Below are 21,095 nucleotides of genomic sequence, written 5' to 3' on the forward strand. Positions count from 1 at the left end.
GTGACTTATTATATTGTGATTTTGCTTTGCTTCTTCATACTATTTTGTTTCAGTAGATTGGTAAGACAAAAAAGAATAAAAATAATCCTCTCACTAAGAAAAATCATTACTAAAAGATAACAATGCTGCCCTAACCACTGGGCCATTGCGCCTCCACATTTCAATAGAAATATGATAACAAAGAAGCTAAATAAGTTTGCTTGATTTCTTTGTCTGAAGAAGAGAGTGAGAAAGAGAGAGAGAGTTCTTGTCACTAAGATTCTAGGTTCAGATATGAATAATAAAAATAATATAATCCTAATCTCAAATGTTACCAATTTAATCTGTTGCTCGCCTATTTCTTAACATCTTTGCTGAATTAAATGAAACTCGTTCCTGCATCCTGTTGATAAAAATCTTTGTTTCCATGCAGTGGTTATATCTCCAGTTGTTTCCTGATTTCGAAGGAGACATGACCAGTCTCTCAGAACAAATGGGTTACTTCAAAGGGCTTGCTGAAGGTTAGATCATCATCATCTTTGTTGGTATTTTTATTATATTTCACAATTTTTTTTTTCTCTGAAGTATCTTTTATGTTTTACTTGTTTCAGTCATTGGACTGTGGCCAGGCTGGGGCACTGCCTTGAAGGATTTAGTTGAACAAACCAACCTTAGTACTTATTATTTGAATCTGGTACTTATTCTGTCAGTATCTTTTGTTGAACCACTAACTTACAGTCATAAACAAAGGAACTCCAATTATCAAGTGATAACACTGAGGACAAACATAAGCATACCCATACACACCTGCAAATACACACACACACACACACACACACATACACACACATACACACACACACATACACACACACACACACATATGATGGGTTTCTACACAGTTTCCATCGACCAAATTCACTCACAAGGCATTTGTCAACCTGGAGCTATAGTAGAAGATAGTTGACCAAGATGCTATGCAGTGAGATTGAACTCAAAACCATGTGGTTGCAAAGTGAGCTTCTCAACCATACAGCCATGCCTGCATCTAACCATTTTTGCATTTAGCCATGTTATGTTTAATGATAAAAAGATAAAATTAATAAGCAGCTGAATTAGTGAATTACTAGTTCACAGGTTCACATCTACTGTAGTTATTTTAATGTGTTTTTCAACTGGACATTTATTCTACTTTACCTCAGTCTACATAACTGTTGGGAATATGAATCAGATTGTCTGAGAATTATCATCATCATCGTTTAACGTCTGCTTTCCATGCTAGCATGGGTTGGATGATTTGACTGAGGACTGGTGAAACCAGATGGCTACACCAGGCTCCAATCTGATTTGGCAGAGTTTCTACAGCTGGATGCCCTTCCTAACGCCAACCACTTCGAGAGTGTAGTGGGTACTTTTACGTGCCACCAGCCCGAAGACCAGTCAGGCGGTACTGGCAACGGCCACACTCAAAATGGTGTATTTTACGTGCCACCCGCACAAAATACCAACAAAAATATTGTCTGCAATTGACTGGTGTCTTATACAGAGGAATGTTTTTATATTTGTCGTTCATCCACTTCACATTAAGTAGCCAAAAACTAAATTCCAAGAATCATTTGAATTTTATGCAGCATTTCCATTAGATAAAAATTTTAATGGTATTTGCATCAATTAAATTGGCTATAATTCAATGAATTAAAGCAAAATAATACTAGAGATTCTACTTGCTCATTTGACCTACCTTAACTCTCTAGCATTTAAACCAGCCATATCAGGTCCAATTATTCTAACTATTTTATTCGAACTGGCCAAATCCAGCCTCTTACACCTACCCTGCAATGTCATTCTAAAAATAAGCAGTCACGTCAATATTATCTTGAAGCTACGAGATTATAGGATTAATTTTATAAAATGTGAATAAATAACTATTACATTTGACAAAGTAATCTGAATACTAAAGGGTTAATATAACAGAATGAAGGCACATGGCTTAGTGGTTAGGGTATTTGGCTCACAATTATAAGATCGCGAGTTCAATTCCTGGTGACATGTTGTGTCCTTGAGTAAGACACTTTATTTCATGTTGCTCCAGTCCACTCAGCTGGCAAATGAGTAGTACCTGTATTTCAAAGGGCCAGCCTTGTCACATCCTGTGTCATGCTGAATCATCATCATCATCATCATTATCATCGTTGTTTAACGTCCGCTTTCCATGCTAGCATGAGTTGGATGGTTTGACTGAGGACTGGTGAGCCAGAAGGCTACACCAAGCTCAATCTGATCTGGCAAAGTTTCTACAGCTGGATGCTCTTCCTAACGCCGACCACTCCAAGAGTGTAGTGGGTGCTTTTACGTGCCACCGGCACAAGGGCCAGTCAAGCGGTTCTCTCCCTGAGAATTACATGAAGGGTACACGTGTCTGTGGAATGTACAGCCACTTGCACATGAATTTCATTTGCAAGCTGTTCTGTTGATCGGATCAACTGGAATCTTCATCATCATAAGTGACAGAGTGCCAGTAACATAAGAGCTGAATCTGTTTTTTAGTTAAAAAAAAGAAAAAGGCTCCTGTTATTAAAATTAGGGACGAACTGTTGTGATACTAAATTTTAGTACAACATGCACCTACAATAAAGACAGGTGGATTATGAGTAGTGTTGTGATCAACTTTTAAAGTCTAACTAATGAATTAGACGTTTTTGCTTGTCAAATGTGTTGTGCCAGCGTACTACTCCTCTGTTATATTTCTGAAACATAACTACCTTGTGATTCTTAGTAACAAGACATAGAGAAACATTTCACAGCTATGTTATTTAGTATAAGGTTATTTTTATATGATTGTCATAGAGAGCAATACTTCAGCCTGGCTACAATCCAATGATTGAATTCAGTAAAAGAATGGAAGAATAATCTTGAAAAGAAGATAATTTAAATAACTGAGAGGGGAAAATCATACATACATACGTATGTATGTACGTACATACATACATCATCATTTGATGCCTTTATGAAAATATATTATATATAAAATATATATGTAGATAGATTGATAGATATACTGTAATGTATGTATACACACATACACGAATGTACACACACATACTCATTCATTTGTGTGTGTGTGTATACTGACTGATAGATTCATAGACAGGAAGATTGGAAGATATATCAGGAGATAGTTGAGTACAGCTAGTTAGATAAACAGAAAGAGAGAGGGTGCAAGTGAAAGAATTGGTAAGTAATAGGAATTCTTTTATGTTTTTTTCCATCAGGCAAAGAAAACCATTATTTTCTGATGACTAAGGAAGGCCGCAAGTACATCTCGGTATTTCGGCAAGTGAGGTTTCACCATATTATCAACGATATGCAATCTGTAAAAACCCTTTATGCTGACCACATTGTTTCACCAGGTGAGTTTCATTTGCTCTTTATTTTAACAGATAAGTTTTTTTCTCTCTTGTAAAAATTATATTTCACACTGGCAATGAATGTTATAAGCGCCGCTATGTATTTAAAATATCTAAATCTTTTGTTGCTTTCCAGAATGGTTGCAGCCTTACTTCACCTATCAGTGGAACAAAATGCTTGCAGTTGACCAAGGGTTAGATAAAGGGTAAGAATATATTTCCCATTAATGTTATATAGTTTATACTTATTAGAGTCACAGATTGTTTTTCTGAAATAACTAGTTATGTCCCATAACTCATTTGGTTGCTGGTTGACCATTGAGGTCTTTATCTTCATGTTAGTGAGTCAGAGGACGCTACAATGGAATGGAATTGGTTTTCTTTCTTTACATAAGCCATTGTGATGATTTGAACTCATTGTTAGTTAGGGTGAGAGAGAGAGAGACCCTGGTGTTTAACCCTTTAGCATTCAGATTATTCTGTTAAATGTAATGCTGAACAGGAGTAAAGACCTCCTTCGGTCATGAATGACCATGAGATTGCACCTAGAAAGTTCTTCTCTGAAGCACAAGTTCAAGTAAGGTTGTTTATGGAAGACCAGCAGTGACCCATGCATACCAGCTTACCCTCTCTACCGATGTTATCCAAGGGAAAGGCAAAGGCTGATACACTTTGGCCCCAGTGACATTGCAATTCATTTCTATAGCTGAGGGAATTGAAGCAGCGTGAAATAAAGTGTCTTGCTCAAGAACGCATCACACAGCCCAGTCCAGAAATCAAACTCACAACAGTAAGCTCGATGCTCTAACCACTGAACCATGCACCTATGTAATGCTTATATATTCACACTATTTTGAATTACTCATGTATTATCTTGTAGCTTTCAGATTTCAGTGATGTGACTGTTTATGTTTAGAATGACAGATGTTGGGTAGGTGTGAGAGGCCAGAGGAAGAATATTTGGGCTGGATATGGCTGGTTTAAATGCTAAAGTGTTAATGTGGTAAAATAGACTGTTGAAATTTTAGAGATCTTTACTGTAGAATCGAGCATTACTCATGATAGGATGACAACCATCATATATGTATATGTGTGCATAGCAGATTAGACAATACTTCAGTGTCATAAACTAGATATGTCTCTCTTGTTCTTAATACCAAGTAGTATCACTATTGTGTTGTATTGTACTTTTAAACAAGATACAATATACTACTTCCCTTTGACATGGTCAATTTGCCTGTCCATTTACAGTCAAAGACTTGGTGTTAGGAAAAACAAACTTAAAGAATTTGAAAATACTCTTTTACTTTCTTTACTTGTTTCAGTCATTTGACTGCGGTCATGCTGGAGCACCGCCTTTAGTCAAGCAAATCAACCCCAGGACTTATTCTTTGTAAGCCTAGTACTTATTCTATCAGTCTCTTTCGCCGAATTGCTAAGTTACGGGGACGTAAACACACCACCATCGGTTGTCGAGTGATGTTCGAGGGGACAAACACAAACATATACACGCATACATATATATATATATATATATATATATATATATATATATATACGACGGGTTTCTTTCAGTTTCCGTCTACCAAATCCACTCACAAGGCTTTGGTCGGCCCGAGGCTATAGTAGAAGACACTAGCCCAAGGTGCCATGCAGTGGGAATGAACCCGGAACCATGTGGTTGGTAAGCAAGCTACTTACCACACAGCCACTCCTGCGCCTACTCATTTTTGATGCATTATTCTAAGCTGTCTTAGAAAAATAGCTGAATATGGACCTAGTCTTGATGTTAATGATGTAGGAATTAGGGTTGTTCTTTGTTCCTCTTAACCTCACTGTAAACTTGTTTATTTGTTAGGATATCACAGAAGACTTCATCTTTATGTAATGATGCAAGAGAATAGACACAGGAGTAATTTTCTATTACCTTTTTTAGAGCCATGAATGAATTTTAATTCAGTACTGCCCACTACTTTATGGATATCTTGGTGGTTTGCCATAGCAGACTACAGTTCTGTGAAGGCATCTAGTTTAATTGTTACGATATTTGACTCAATATTCTAAAGTCATGAGTTTGATACTTGGTGATGTATTGTGTGCTCCAGTCCACTCAGCTGGAAAAAATGAGTTGTACCTGTACTTCAAAGGGCTAGTGTTGTCGCATTCAGTGTCATACTAAATCTCTCTGAGTATTATGTTAAGGGTACACATGTCTGTGGAGTGCTCAACCACTTGCATATCAATTTCATGAGAAGGCTGTTCAATTGAGGCTTTACTTAGGACAAATGCCTATTAATGAGATGTGAACAGCCAACTCTTAAACTATTGGATCAGAACTTCATTGGCTCAATGAAGAGGGAATCTTCTAGAAAGATGTAATCATTGATCTTAATGTTACTTAGCCTCAGTATTATTTAACATTACCTCTTTAAATTCTAAAATGCAGCTTTAAATTCTAAAATGTTGGATCTAACTGCATTTTGGTTATCATGTCCTTTTTTTTGTATTTTATTTCTATATCAATCAACTTTAGACCACAACAACTTTCTGAGGAGGAGTTTAACAAAACAGCTATGCGATGTGGAAGAATTCTACAAAAAAATGGCAAAGTATGTACTTTAGATTTCTCCAATCCTTCAACTCTTTTGTTACCATATTTCTATTGAAATACAATGCTTTTGTTTCAATTAATTTTGATGTTTGGAAGATAAATTAATATAAAATTTTTATAGGATGTTTTAATTTACATTGCTTTGAAACAGAATTTGTTATCATAGAATCAAGGGTGACCTCAGGTGAGTTGGAATCAAAAGGGTTAAGGTGATAGTTTCACCTCCTAACATCAATTCCTCAGTAATTTTCAACCAATGGTAGCAATTGTTTGCACAACACATTGGACCTAGCAAGGTTTAAACGCACACACACCCTGACCCAGGGCCAGTTTCCCAATGACTGAATTCTGTGCATAGATTTGGTGACTGAATGATTCAGCAAGGAGTAGACCCATTCTGTATTCAAAGAATGTGTAGTAGCTACCCTGAAAGTGTCAATTTTGGCCTCACACTAGGTGTTATTTTTCTTGTGTGTGTAAATGATTTTTAAATGTTTAACCTTTGATTGATTCTATTGTTTTGGGAGACCTTGCCAGGAGACAAATCTTTCAACAGTATTCAAAAACTGTTGCCCTCAATAATACAGTTTTAGACAAATATGTTTGTCGTGGTTATTGCTGCCTCTTCCTCCTACTCCTCTTTGTTGCTCAAATAATTCTTTACTAATAAAACTTCTCTGTTGCAGTATTGCTGGCGGTGGACTGGTTACAGCTATGGCTTTGATTTACTGATTATTCTCACGAAAAGGTACGAAGTATATTTCTATATATATTTAGATATCTCTATCTATGCATGCATGGAAGGTGGACATTAAATGATGATAATGATGATCTGTATATCTCTATATATTTATATATCTAATTGTTTCTCTCTCTGTATATATATATATATATATATATATATATATATATATATATATATATATATATATATATATATATATATATATATATATCTTTACATATCTTTATACATCTAATTCTCTCTCTCTCTCTCTCTATATATATATATATATAAATATATATATATATATATATATATATATATATATATACATATACACACACATATATATATAATTGTATATCTTTATATAGCTAGCTGTATATCTCTCTTCTCCATCTTGTAATCTGTTCTCTCAGTTGCACCAACCATGTCCGTTTGTAGTTTAATATTGATTCTCAACCTTGATACAAATTCACACATTCTGAAGAGAGGGTGTATCAATTTAATGAAGCCCAGTACAAGATTACTACTTAAATTATTGAGTTCAAAAGATGAAAGTAAAATAAACAGAATGCAACACGATATTAGCTTAATACTACCACGAACTAATGAGAAGACCTCTTCATGGTTATACAACTTGCTCAAAATAACAACCAAATCACCCTCACATCACACCACCATCTTAAAGAAAAAAAGGACACATTAGATAAATTAGTTCTTGATATACCATGTCTCAACAATTCCAGATTGGCCATGGCTAGAATGCTTTTGATTATAGGCCTTCTTTAATAGGACTAAACTAGAGTTACACAACTAAATACCTAAAGTATTTAATTCATTCCAATGGATTCTGCCACACGCAATGATAAAACATCAAGTAGTTACTAAATATTCGGTCTAAATACAGTTGCTTTGAACACAATAAAAAAAAAACAAATGTGTAAAAGGCACCTGTGCTGGTGACATGTAACAGGCACCCATGCCAATGACATGTAAGAGGGTATGTGAACTGATAACATATAAAGACACTCAGTACATTCTGTAAAGTGGTTGGCATTATGAAGGGCATCCAGCAATAGAAACCAAGCCAAACAGATGACTGGAGCTTGCTGCAGCTCTCTGCCTTACCACCTCCAGTCAAACTGTCCAACCCATGCCAGTATGGAAAACAGACACTAAATGATGATAATGATGATGGGTAATGTGAACAACAGATAATTTTGGGTTGTTTGCTTTTGTGTTTTGATGTTTTAAAGCTGTGGTTCCAAAACTTTTTCGGGCTGCCGCCTCTTTGACAACCAGACTACATTCCTAGTGCCCCCACCTTAACTAACCGTCACAAACATAAACCTTTTTCTGAAGCAAATTCAAAGTAACCGCATTTCACAAATAAAACTTAACCCATTATTTTGTTTTTACATGAATCACTACCCCATTATCACCCCACTTTTTACATGAATTGCTACCCCATTATCACCCCACTTTTCTTCACCCCCCCCCCCCCGAGAGGGGGGAGGGCAATACCGCCCACTTTGGGGACCACTGTTTTAAAAATTGAAAAGATAATTAGACTATCATAGACTTATCTGATATCATTAATGATAGTATTTCAACTAATGTTTACTCAAGTTCACTCAATCATTTATTCAATGTCTATTTTTCTTATTTCTTTATTGCCCACAAGGGGCTAAACATAGAGGGTACAAACAAGGACAGACAAACGGATTAAGTCGATTATATCGACCCAGTGCGCAACTGGTACTTAATTTATCGACCCCGAAAGGATGAAAGGCAAAGTCGACCTCGGCGGAATTTGAACTCAGAACGTAGCGGCAGACGAAATACCGCTAAGCATTTCGCCCGGCGTGCTAACGTTTCTGCCAGCTCGCTGCCTTAATGTCTTCAATGTCTATTTTTCTATGCAAGTATGGGTTGGATTAGGGACTTATTTGAGGTAGTATTTTATAACTTGGTACCCTTCCTGTTGCCATCCTTTTTCTGTTTTTCAAGTAAGGGGGGTTTATTTTTCACTGGTCTTTGAAAGTATAGAGTGACCAGTCAGTATCATCAAGAAATGTAAACACAATAGCATTGTTGCACTCAGATGATGGTAAGTGAACGTCAACGTTTGCACACACACATACATATATGTATGTATTCAAGCATGATGATATAATATATAGGTTCCCATACAGTTTTCTTTCTACCAATTCTACTCTCAAGGCTTTCATCAGCTCATGGCTATAGAAGATAACCCTTGCCAAGGTGCTGCACTGTGGGACTGAAACTGAAACCATACGACTGCTAAGTAAACTTCTTAACACCGCAGATATATGTATATCTTCCTCTCTCATTCTTCTAGTTCACTTGATAAATATGAGCATGCTCTCTTCGTATTTTCACGTTAGAAAATTAAACAACATCCGTAGTTAATTGTCTCAACATCAGAACAACATTGTTATAAAGAGTTTTGAACGCACGACGGGACCAAAAACAAAAACTCAGCCTGGCAGCTGAATTTGATTCTTTAATAAAATATACGATAGTCATTGCTGGAACGTGATCGATCATATTGTCTGCTCGATCAAGACTGACCCGCTGCTTAAACAATAAATAGTAAACAATGTCTCCTCTCGCTATAAATAAACTGAAGTAAAAGTTCTTAGATATCTTTTGCTCAAAGACGCTCCGTCACTATTACGCTGTACAATACCTGAAAATAAACAGTCGATCACTTGTCATTCAAATGTGGTTACTCGGACGCCTCGTTCAATTTGCAGCTCTCAGCGTTTCTAAAATACCACATAAAATGAGCCAATGAAGAAACTACTTCGTGGTTCGCTCGACAAACTATAAATAGCAGCCGAATCTCCGTTGAATCAGTAACCTACTGTTTTAAAGAAGGAAAAACACATCGAAGTATGTAGTCAGTAATGTACAAAATGGTTATGGTGTGGATCCTCTTTGATGATAAGAGCGTTCGATCATAGCAGGTCTTTGGCTAATGAAGGACACTACATTAAAAAACTCTCAAAGCATTTTATTTCCGTTTGGATTATTTTTTTTTGTCATTGAGAGTTATTTCCCTTGGATACTTTTGCAACAAGAGTTATTCCCCCCTCACCGTTAAATACTAATCGCGCATCGAGCGTTATTTTCGTTTTGACTTTTCTGTGCTGGCATTTATCTTTGCTTCCTAATTGTCCAGTCGCTAGAACTTTTAGTCGAATGAATCGCCTCCAGTACTTGTTTTTTAAAATCTCTCTTTGCCGAAATGTGGGGACGTAAACACACCAACACCATTTGTCATGCGGTGGTGGGGGACAAACAAGACACAAAAACACACACACATATATGTGGCAAGTGAAGTGAGGTGGTCTTTCAGTTTCGATTTCTTCGAAATCCACTTAAAAAGGCTTTGGTCGGCCCGAGGCTATAGTAGAAGACTCTTGCCCAACGTGTCATGCAGTGGGACTGAACCCAGGACCATTTTGTTGGGAAGCAAGTTTTTTTTTACCATACAGCTTCGCCTGTAGTCTTCTTTCTTTATTCTAAATAGTTATTGTCTGTATAAACTTCTTATAAACTTAATATTTTGTTTTAGAAATTTTTAAACTTTGGAGTTTGACTTCATTTGGAAAGATGTCACGTGATCTGAAAGCATTTAGAATTACACCATAAACTGTTATATGTAATTTTGTTTTATTTGAAAACATTATTGCTGAATACTATAAAATATTGAAAAGTTCCCTTGTATGTAGATGCAGGCGCGGATGTATTGTAAGAAGCTTGCAACACAGGTTCAGTCCCACTGCATGGTACCTTGGACAAGTGTTTTCTTCTATAGTCTTGAACAGCCCTGTCACATACATCAGGCTGATTCTGGCTGAGAATTATGTTAATGGTACACATGTAAGTGGAATACTCAGCCACCTACATATTAATGCAATAGATTGAACAACTGAACCATATCATTGTTACCAGCAGAGAAACCTCCATCCTTCCATGCTTTCTACTGTTCTCCCATGATCTCATAAAACAAGGGATTCCATTTTATAATTGTTCCAGTAATTTCTTTTTAATAAGTTGTTTCATTTCCTGACAACAGCTGTTCACTAATGTGGTGTGAGTGTCACATAATTCTTGGCATGGTTAGCAACCGTGGGGCCCTCTACACCAGCAGTTCCCAAACTTTTTCAAGCTGCTGCCCCCTTGGCACCTGGGCCACATTCCTAGCACCTCCTACCCAATTCACCACCACAAACATAGACCACGTTCTGCAGCAAATTCAAATCAACTGTATATCACAAATAAAACTTAACCTAAGTAACCCATTATTTTGGTTTCTTTATATCCATTGCTCCCTTTTGGCCACCCCACTATCACCTCTCTTTTCTTCAATGCCCTCCCTGATCTTTCCACCCCCACCCCCAAGTACCACCCACTTTGGGAACCACTGCTCTGTACAGTTATTGAACCTTTCAGCACACTTAGATCAAACCTAACTTACTCTGTGTGAAAAATAAGACTGGATGGTCAGAGCTGGCAGACGTTTCTTCATAGACTTTCTGGATCAAAATTGGTTAGTTGCTAAGCAACAACATGTTTAGTTGAAGCTAGAGGAGTAACATCCATTGCTCCTTACAATAATATCCGCTGCAGCCTCAACAGCCATTGTTTGATGCCTACTGCCATACTGACTCAACATCATTCATTGTGTCACTTCCACACATTTGTTACATTTTTCCAACATCCACATTTTAGACTATTGTTGTATCGAGTTGAGGAGATTGTTTCTCAACCCCACATGGAAAGCACACTTCTTAAGCCTTGTGAGTGGCTTTGGTAGATTGGAACTGAAAGGAGGCCATCATATATAGGACATGTATGCGTGTGTTAACATTTGTGCTTCTCAAAACAACTGGTGGTGTTGTCATTTCCCCTGTAAACAAATTGCCCACTGGCTTTGTGCCTTCAAAGATGTGTGGAATAACAGGAGAGCCCTTATTTTCAAAATAGATAAGGTTTAGCTATAGGCAGGGGGTACTTCAGTAATATATATATATCCATCTAATCTATATAAAAACAAACAGATGAATCATAAATTCACAACCATTTCATTTGTATTTCTCCAGGGGTTTTGTCTTCAAGAGAAACACGCAAAGTCAACCATACAATGGATCTGTTAGTCTACAACCAACCCGGAGAATATTTTATAAGTAATATTTAAATTTTACTGTTTTGATAAATCTTTCTTATTCTTTTCTTTCTTTATTTTGTTCTTTCTCTTGTGCTTCATTGCTTTTTCTCTTCTTATTCACCTTGTGGAGGTACATAGTTTATTGATTAGTGTGTTGTACTCATGATCACAAGATCATGGTTTTGATTCCTGTACCAGGTGGTACATTGTGTTCTTGAGCAAAACACTTTATTTCACACTACTATGGTCTACTCAGCTGTACATGATAACCCTACAACAGACTGGTATCCCATTCAGAGAGAATGTTGTGAAATCGGGTAACCAGCTCTATGAGTCTGAGGCTCCAAGCCAATAATGTCCAGGAATTACCTTAATTATCATGTTTATTTGATTTGATTTTATCATTATCATCTAACTTTTATAATTCTGTTGATTTGTTCTTAGCTCAAATATTTACTTCATTGAATTTAAAAAGAAAAGGCTGTGTTCTATTTCCTCTGCTTGTAAATTTTATTTGATATATATATTATTTATTGTAATTTCAATTTTCTTTGATTTCCAGCCCTTTTTGCTCTTTTATTAATCCTTTCCCTGGCAAAAAAAATCTTAACATTCTTGGGTTCTCGTCAGCAGTACCCTGTCTTGCTGTATAATCCTTTAGTCTTCTTATCAATTTCTCATCCATACATACGAAGTATTGAAGGCTGATTGCAAGATACTGAGCCTTACAAAGGAGATGACTAAGGACTAAAGATATCTGGCGCACTGCTGTACTCACAAAGATCTGTCTGCCACATTAAAAGCACTGGTGCTGGTGCTACGATAAAAGTGCACTCTGTGGACTTGTTGGCATTAGGAAGGGCATGTCAGAACAGACAATAGAGCCTGGTGTAGCCCCTGGCCTTACCAGCTCTGGTTAATCCATCCAACCCTTGCCAGCATGGAAAACAGGCATTTAATGACGACGATGACACACTTTTTAAAGTGGTTGAAATTAAGGAGGAAATCCAGCTGTAGAAAGCAGACACTGGTATACAATGTCAAACCAATCAACTCATGCCAGCATGTAAGGTGGACATTAAAAGATGATGATGATCATCATCATTTTTGTATCTTATTTCTTTTTACAATGTCCTACCTCTTCCAATAAACTTGTATTAATCTTGTGAAGGGCCATAGCTTAATGGTTAATGTGCATCTTTCACAATTCTTAGGTCATGGGTTTGGTTCTTGGACCAGATGGCATGTTGTGCCCTTGGGCAAGGCACTTCAATTCACATTACTTCAGTACACTTAGCAGTACCACCTTCAGGTTAACCCTGCGACAGACTGGCATCTTGTTCAGGGCTGACTTTTGTACTTCTCTGCCTTCACACCTAGAAAATCTGAATAAATTTCAGCCTCATAAGTCTGTGGATTCGAGGCTTTCATTAAACTTCTGATCCCATCCTCTTACTCAGGCTGTATGTCCTCTCACCTATACTCTTGCCTGTTCACGTTTTTTTTTTTTGCTTCTCTCTTTCTCTCTCACTTTTATTTTCCTCTCTCTTGCTCCCTCTCACACCACTGTGTATCTCAGAAAGATCTTTACACATTAGGTTTTGATTTCTTTCTTCAGGTTTTCTGTTATGTCTCTTGACAAGAGTGGTATGGTGACATATAGCAAGTCAACTCCTATACACCGTTTGCGTTTTGTACCTGATGAGGTAAGCCTTAGTCCATTATTCTATTTCGAACTTCCACATTTAACTCAAGTGATAACCAGCAGAATTCTTAGAGTGTTGGATAGAATGCACTGCAGTATTTGTTCCAACTTTGTGTCCTGATTTCAAATTCTACTAAGATTGTCTTTGCCTTTCATTATTTCATCATCAATGTGAACATTATTTTAATATCCATTTTCCTGTGCTTGCAGCAATCAAACAAAGTTAATTGAGACAGATTTTTCAATGGCAAGAGGTCATAGAAAATCCCTTTTCTTTGGCTCTTCCTGTTGCCAACTTTCTGTTACCCTTTTTCAGTTTCTGATCCACTCACAAAGCTTTTGTTGGTTTGGGGCTATAGTAGAAGACACTTACTTGTCCAAGGTGCCAACAGGGGTACGGAACCTTTTTATTAACCCCGAAAAGTACCAATCCAGAACAATGGATTAAAAGAACTGTTAGTGTATCAGACAAGATGCCTTGAAATGTATTCTGATCCTTTGCATTCTGATAGCAATATCTGGGAGGAAACTGGTGCCAAACTGGGTCAGCCCTGAAGTTGCAGCCTTTCCTTTGGATAAACATGGGTGACATGTAAAGGGGAGACTCTTATACTTGAGCAACTGCCTGTCTTTCAAAAAAAGGGCTTACCAAGGCCTGTACATACAGATGCAGATAAATGGTCAGCCTTGACCACTGGAGAACTCTCCACCACCACCACATTTAATGCAGATTAATGCATTTGAGTTTAAACCTTAATACAGCTTAAATGCAACTACACTTGTTGCTTTCCTCTTCCCTATTTTTTTTTTGTCTATCAAATCTTAATTTATTATTACACATGACATGGCATCATGCTGTCAAAGAGAGTTTTGTTTTGATTCCGAGTTATAACCATTTCATTTAGCAAGGAAAATGGATGTTGAATGATTATTATGATGATGACGATATACATAAACAAATACACACACACACACACACACACAACCACATGCACACACACACACACACACACACATGTATATGATGCCACATAAAAAGCACCCAGTACACTCTGTGGAATGGTTGGCATTAGAAAGGGCATCTGGCCATAGAAACCAAGCCAGAACAGACAATGGAGCTTGGTGAGACCCCTGTCCTTACCAGCGTGGAAAACGAGTGTTAAAGGATGATGATGTGTGTGTGTGTATATATATATATATATATATATATATATATATATATATATATATATATATATATATATATATATATATATATATATATATGTTAATTTAATTCATCCTTAGTTGAACGACACCTGTTGTTATGTCCTGTTATTTGTATTTGTGTAACGTTCTCCGTTTTTTATTCTGTCCTTGTTTTCGTATACATTCACTGCTTTCTTCCAAGGAATCTAATGCTCTTAGCTTAGATTTTCCTTGGGGCTGGCCAGATTGGGGCAATCTCGAGTATAACCAGCCGAAGTTGCAAAGATAATCTGGAACTCGACTGAAGAAAGAAAACTCCGAATGACCCGTCCTTGTTTTCTTTGTATCGTCTATCTGGATGTTTTGCTGTCCCTTTTTTGTATCACTTAACTGTCTGGATGTTTTGCTTTCTTGTCCCATTTTTGTATTTTTTGTATATATATATATATATATATATATATATATATATACACACACACACACACTCACTTGATCTTGATCTTGATCTCTCTATCTATCTATCTATCTATTCATACTTTTTCATAAAATCAATTCAATATTTAATAGCCATGAGATTAATGAACTAGGCTACTGATCACAAGGTCCTAAGTTCAAATCTGTTTATAACTCTTGTTAGATGCTTTCAAGCAAGGAACATAACTCTGATTGCTCTTGTTTGCCTGAATTAGAGGGGTGAAAATGTTTTTTCTTCTACTTCTTCCCAGTTAGTAATAATAAAGTAATCCAGATCATTGCTGCGATAGCAATCATTCCCAATTATGCTGGCATGTAAAATGGATGTAAAATAGTTTAGTTTGAAACTGATAAAATTATTTCTAACTTATTGGCTGGGCATGAAGTGGACTGTCACTCACTAGCCAACACACAGCTCATAACCCTTTTTTGGGTACGGGGCTAGTTGATTACATTGACCCCAGTGCTCAACTGGTACTTATTTCATCAACCCTGAAAGTTGACATCAGTGGAATTTGAACTCAGAACACAGAGATGGACAAAATGCAGCTACGCGTTTTATCCAACATGGTAACAATTCTTCAAGCTTGCTGCCTTCACACAGCTCATAATCATAACCCAGATTATGATCTCTTGGCAAGGTGAATCAAATGAATCACTGATATAAAACAGCTAAAATTGTTAAGAAATTTATCAGCTGGAGATTCTAAGCATATGAAACAATAATCTTTAGCTGTTGATTTTACATTTGTATCATTGCCATCTTGGGCATCTTTAGTGGATCCCATTCTTTTGCAAGCATTCAGGTCAGGTATCCCTTCATGTGCCTTCCTTCCTTCCCATTTCAGAGATCCTGCAAAGGGTCACAGGCATTGCTTCTCTCTTAAAGAAAAGATAAAATAATGAATATTTTAATGTTTTTTTCTCCCTGATTTATTACGTAAAAGAGAAGAATTGTCACATTAACTTTTATTTTATTCCACACAATAGAACGAATAACCACTTAGAACGTAATCATTAAAATGTAACTCTGTCAGCAACTTGGCCTGTCAGGGATGACTATCACCTTACCACACATCCAATAGGCAGAAAAGGACTCAGTTTGCACCAGAATAGATACCATGCTCAACATTAATATCTGTATATTTCTTAATAAATTGAATAAATCTTTAATCATTATAGATAAATATGAAGAAATTTGATTTCCTGAGTCACATCTTTGATAAGCTTAGCACCATGATTAGGGTTGCAAGGGAAACATAATTTTTAGTGTAAAGTTCCATAACTCCTGTTAGGTTACCACTTGATCATTTTGTCTTCTTGTATGGAATCAAGCCATCATTTTTTTTGCAAATGTAACCCACCCACACCCATTCCAATTTCTCTCGCCATCACTATTTACAGTCACTTCTTTCCGATCTCTAAATTTCTCCCCTCACACTATGAAACATCTCCTCTGTACCATTTATATTCCCCCCACTGTTCCTTGTGGGTATGTCTCAATGCATCTCCAATACCACCCATTTCTCTCTCTCTAACTCTATCTCACCTTCCTCTCCTTTCATTTCCTATTGGAGTAGTAAGGTACCTGTCTCTATCCCTCTATCATATTTTAACCTCTCTTTTGTCGCAAAACCCACCTCCCTCAGTTCCACTCCTTCTCTCAGCCAAGAGATCTTTGCCTTGAAAGTTATTTGCTGACCCTCACTGGTGCCACGTAAAAAGCATTAGTGCTCATGCTACAAAAAAGCATCCAATACACTCTGTAAAGTGGTTGATGTTAGGAAGAGCATCTAGCTGTAAAATCCATGCCAAAGCAGACAATGGAGCCTGGTGCAGCTCTCTGGCTTACCAGCTCTCTGGCTTACCAGCTCTCTGGTTTACCAGCTCTCTGGCTTACCAGCTCTCTGGCTTACCAGCTCTCTGGCTTACCAGCTCTCTGGCTTACCAGCTCTCTGGCTTACCAGCTCTCTGGCTTACCAGCTCTCTGGCTTACCATCTCTTGTCAAACCATCCAGCCCATACCAGCAAGGAAGACACATACTACGAGGGTGATGATTATGATGATGATCAATTCGATCTGGAGGGAGGGACAATGCCTTTGATGTCCTAAGATTGGTGAGATTGACACTGTTATTGTTAAAGTTGCACTTAAACTCTTGCAGTTTGGCAGCTACAGGTAAACAATGTGCTGGAAGGGAATTTTAGAGCCAGCATTATGAAGAGGAAAATCTAGGTGTAAAGGACAGTGGGAAGAAAAGCAGTAAGGGTGGCAAGAGGAGGAAAGATGAGTGAGTCAAGAGTACCTAAGTGGAGGTGACATGAGACCGGCTGTGAGAAGCAGAGACTGCTGCAATAGTGGTAGAAAAGGTAGAGAGAGGACACAGCTCATCTGTGGGTCAAGAAGTTGAAGTGCATTGATGAGTGACTTCATGTCTGTCAGTTGAGTGGTCTTCCTTTGGGTGCATTCAACAGTGTGTATGTGCTGTATTAAGAGATGTGCTTCCTAACTACATGGTTTGAGTCCCATTGTGTGGCACCTTAAGTTAGTGTCTTCCAGCATCAAGCAGACTAAAGCCTTGTGAGTGGATTCGGTAAACAAAAATTAAAAGATGCCTCTTCTTTATATACATGTGTGTGTATGTGTCCCCCCCTTGAAAGCATGAAAAAGTAGACATTAAACAATGAATGACTCCTGTGTATGTATTGACATCACACAGTTGTTGTAAACAAGTGTCACTGTCATACATAGGGTGGTCTTCAGTTTTAGTCATCTATGAAAACATGTCCAGCCATGGGGGAATATTATGTTGCTTGGAAACAGGTGAGATTTGGCAATGGAAAGATGGACTTCAAAATAATGCTGGTGGAATATATGTAGATGTGTGTATGTGTGTGCATAAATACATACATGCATATATATATATATATATATATATATATATATATATCATCATCATCATCATCATCGTTTAACGTCCGCTTTCCATGCTAGCATGGGTTGGACGATTTGACTGAGGACTGGTGAAACCGGATGGCAACACCAGGCTCCAGTCTGATTTGGCAGAGTTTCTACAGCTGGATGCCCTTCCTAACGCCAACCACTCAGAGAGTGTAGTGGGTGCTTTTACGTGTCACCCGCACGAAAACGGCCACGCTCGAAATGGTGTCTTTTATGTGCCACCCGCACAAGCCAGTCCAGGGGCACTGGCAACGATCTCGCTCGAAAATCCTACAGGAGCCAGTCAGGCGGTACTGGCAACGGCCACGCTCAAAATGGTGCATCTCATGTGCCACCCGCACAAGAACCAGTCCAGGGGCACTGGCAACGATCTTACTTGGCTTGCCGGGTCTTCTCACGCACAGCCCATTTCCAAAGGTCTCGGTCCGTAGTCATCGCCTCGGTGAGGCCCAATGTACGAAGGTCTTGCCTCACCACCTCAGCCCAGGTCTTCCTGGGCCTACCTCTTCCACGGGTTCCCTCAACTGTTAGGGTGTGGCACTTTTTCACGCAGCTATCCTCCTCCATTCTCACCACATGTCCATACCAGCGCAATCGTCTCTCTTGCACGCCACAACTGATGCTTCTAATGTTCAGCTTTTCTCTCAAGATACTTACACTCTGACGGGTATTCACATTGACATTACACATCCAACGGAGCATACTGGCTTCATTCCTTGCGAGCTTACGTATGTCCTCAGCAGTTACAGCCCATGTTTCACTGCCATGTAGCATGGTTGTTCGTACGCATGCGTCATACAGTCTGCCTTTTACTCTGAGTGAGAGTCCCTTTGTCGCCAGCAGGGGTAAGAGCTCTCTAAACTTTGCCCAGGCTATTCTTATTCTAGCAGCTACACTTTCAGCGCACCCACCCCCACTACTAACTTGGTCGCCCAGATAGCGGAAGCTATCGACTACCTCTAGTTTTTCACCCTGGAATGAGATAGAAGTTGTTTCCTGTTTGTTTGCAGTCTTTATTGCACCTGAACATCTGCCACAAACAAAAACTAACTTGCTAGTTAACCTGCCTTTGATGTTGCTGCACCTCTTATGTGTCCATAGCTTGCACCGGGTACATCTTATAGAGTTACTACCTACTCCTTTTCTACATACTGAGCAGGGCCATCTACCTGAAGGGGTTTGTGTTTTATCTACCTTCCTACTTATTAGGATTTTGGTTTTAGCTAGGTTGACTCTAAGGCCCTTCAATTCTAGACCTTGCTTCCACACCTGAAACTTCTCCTCTAGTTCTGATAGTGACTCCGCAATTAGGGCAAGGTCATCAGCATAGAGGAGCTCCCAGGGGCAACCTGTCTTGAACTCCTCTGTGATTGCCTGGAGGACTATGGTAAATAATAGGGGGCTGAGGACGGAACCTTGGTGGACCCCTACCTCTACCCGGAATTCATTGCTGTACTCATTTCCAACCCTCACCTTACTGGCCGCATCTCTGTACATGGCTCGCACAGCTCTCACTAGCCATTCTTCTATCCCAAGTTTCCTCATTGACCACCAGATAAGGGATCGGGGGACCCTGTCAAAGGCTTTCTCCATGTCAACGAAAGCCAGGTACAGAGGTTTATCCTTGGCTAGGTATTTCTCTTGCAACTGTCTCACTAGAAATAAGGCATCAGTAGTGCTTTTACCTGGCACGAACCCAAACTGCATCTCATCTAAATTGATTCGCTCCCTAATTAGTTGGGCTATGACCCTCTCTGTAACTTTCATAACCTGATCTAACAGCTTGATGCCTCTGTAATTATTTGTATATATATATACATATATATATATATATATATATATATATATATATATATATAATGACAACTATATATATACAGATTCAAGCTATCACTGGAGCAATAAAAATCTGTAAAACATTCTAAAAGTTTATCATTTAAGTATATATGAGCATGTCTAGATATGCAACTATATGCATGAAAATACAATCATAAAACAAAACATACAAATCTGCACATATACATACATACATACATATATACCCTCTTGATGTTGAAATTCTAATGAAGAAACCTTGGATCTAGGTTAGAAACCAGCACTTTATTGGCAAGAAATCTTGAAATAAAAACTGAATAATGACGTATATACATACATTCACACACAAGTGCACATACATGTACATATATGTCAGCAACATCATAATTTTCATAACTTCAAACTTTCTGTTGTGCCACCTTACTTTATATAATTATTATATGATTGAATATCACATTGTTGTTGGTACTCAATAATATTTCATTTATTCTTCTTCAGGATATACCCATTCTCACTTTGGAGGAAGCAGCAACATTTCCTCTCCATATCTGTTTCAACGTTGTCTACGTAACACCATGTGAGACTGTACCTTTACCAACATTGCCAACCCTTACAAATGAAGACTGGGACAAGATAGATGATATTCAAGGCATGCCAAGCTCTTCAGTTCACCTGGATTCTACACTCAATCCTGAGTCCTTATTAAGCAACAGTTCTGCAGAGTAAACTAGTTAACCTGCCTGATCTAATTTCATCCGCTAATCCAGGCGAAATGGCTTCCATCAATCTAGTTTATTTTATTTTTTTTCCATGCCTCACCTCCAGCTCTCTCTCTCTGTTCATTCACTAAATATTGTGGTCATCTATCACTTGATTCCTGATACCATGTCAACACACTGCATTCATTGAAAAGTTAAGTTTAACATTTTGATCAATGCACCACTCACAATCACAAACATCATATATATATATATATATATATATATATATATATATATATATATATATATTTACATATATACATACA

At 37.9% G+C, this 21,095-nt stretch overlaps 1 protein-coding gene across 1 annotated transcript in view; it reads left to right on the forward strand.

The window, feature by feature from the left end:
• The window catches only part of LOC106883468 (germ cell-less protein-like 1), a 49,585-nt gene extending 28,777 nt beyond the window's left edge, over positions 1-20,808 (forward strand). Inside the window, exons 8-15 of the mRNA XM_052978260.2 lie at positions 413-500; positions 3,252-3,389; positions 3,523-3,592; positions 5,920-5,995; positions 6,684-6,745; positions 11,860-11,943; positions 13,543-13,630; positions 20,567-20,808. Of these exons, the coding sequence (XP_052834220.1) occupies positions 413-500; positions 3,252-3,389; positions 3,523-3,592; positions 5,920-5,995; positions 6,684-6,745; positions 11,860-11,943; positions 13,543-13,630; positions 20,567-20,794 (834 nt within the window). The 3' untranslated portion in view covers positions 20,795-20,808. The remainder of the gene's footprint in view (positions 1-412; positions 501-3,251; positions 3,390-3,522; positions 3,593-5,919; positions 5,996-6,683; positions 6,746-11,859; positions 11,944-13,542; positions 13,631-20,566) is intronic.
• Positions 20,809-21,095: the final 287 nt, after the last annotated feature.

This window comes from Octopus bimaculoides, chromosome 2, assembly GCF_046866305.1.
Source record: "Octopus bimaculoides isolate indiv1 chromosome 2, ASM4686630v1, whole genome shotgun sequence".
Lineage (NCBI taxonomy): Eukaryota > Metazoa > Mollusca > Cephalopoda > Octopoda > Octopodidae > Octopus > Octopus bimaculoides.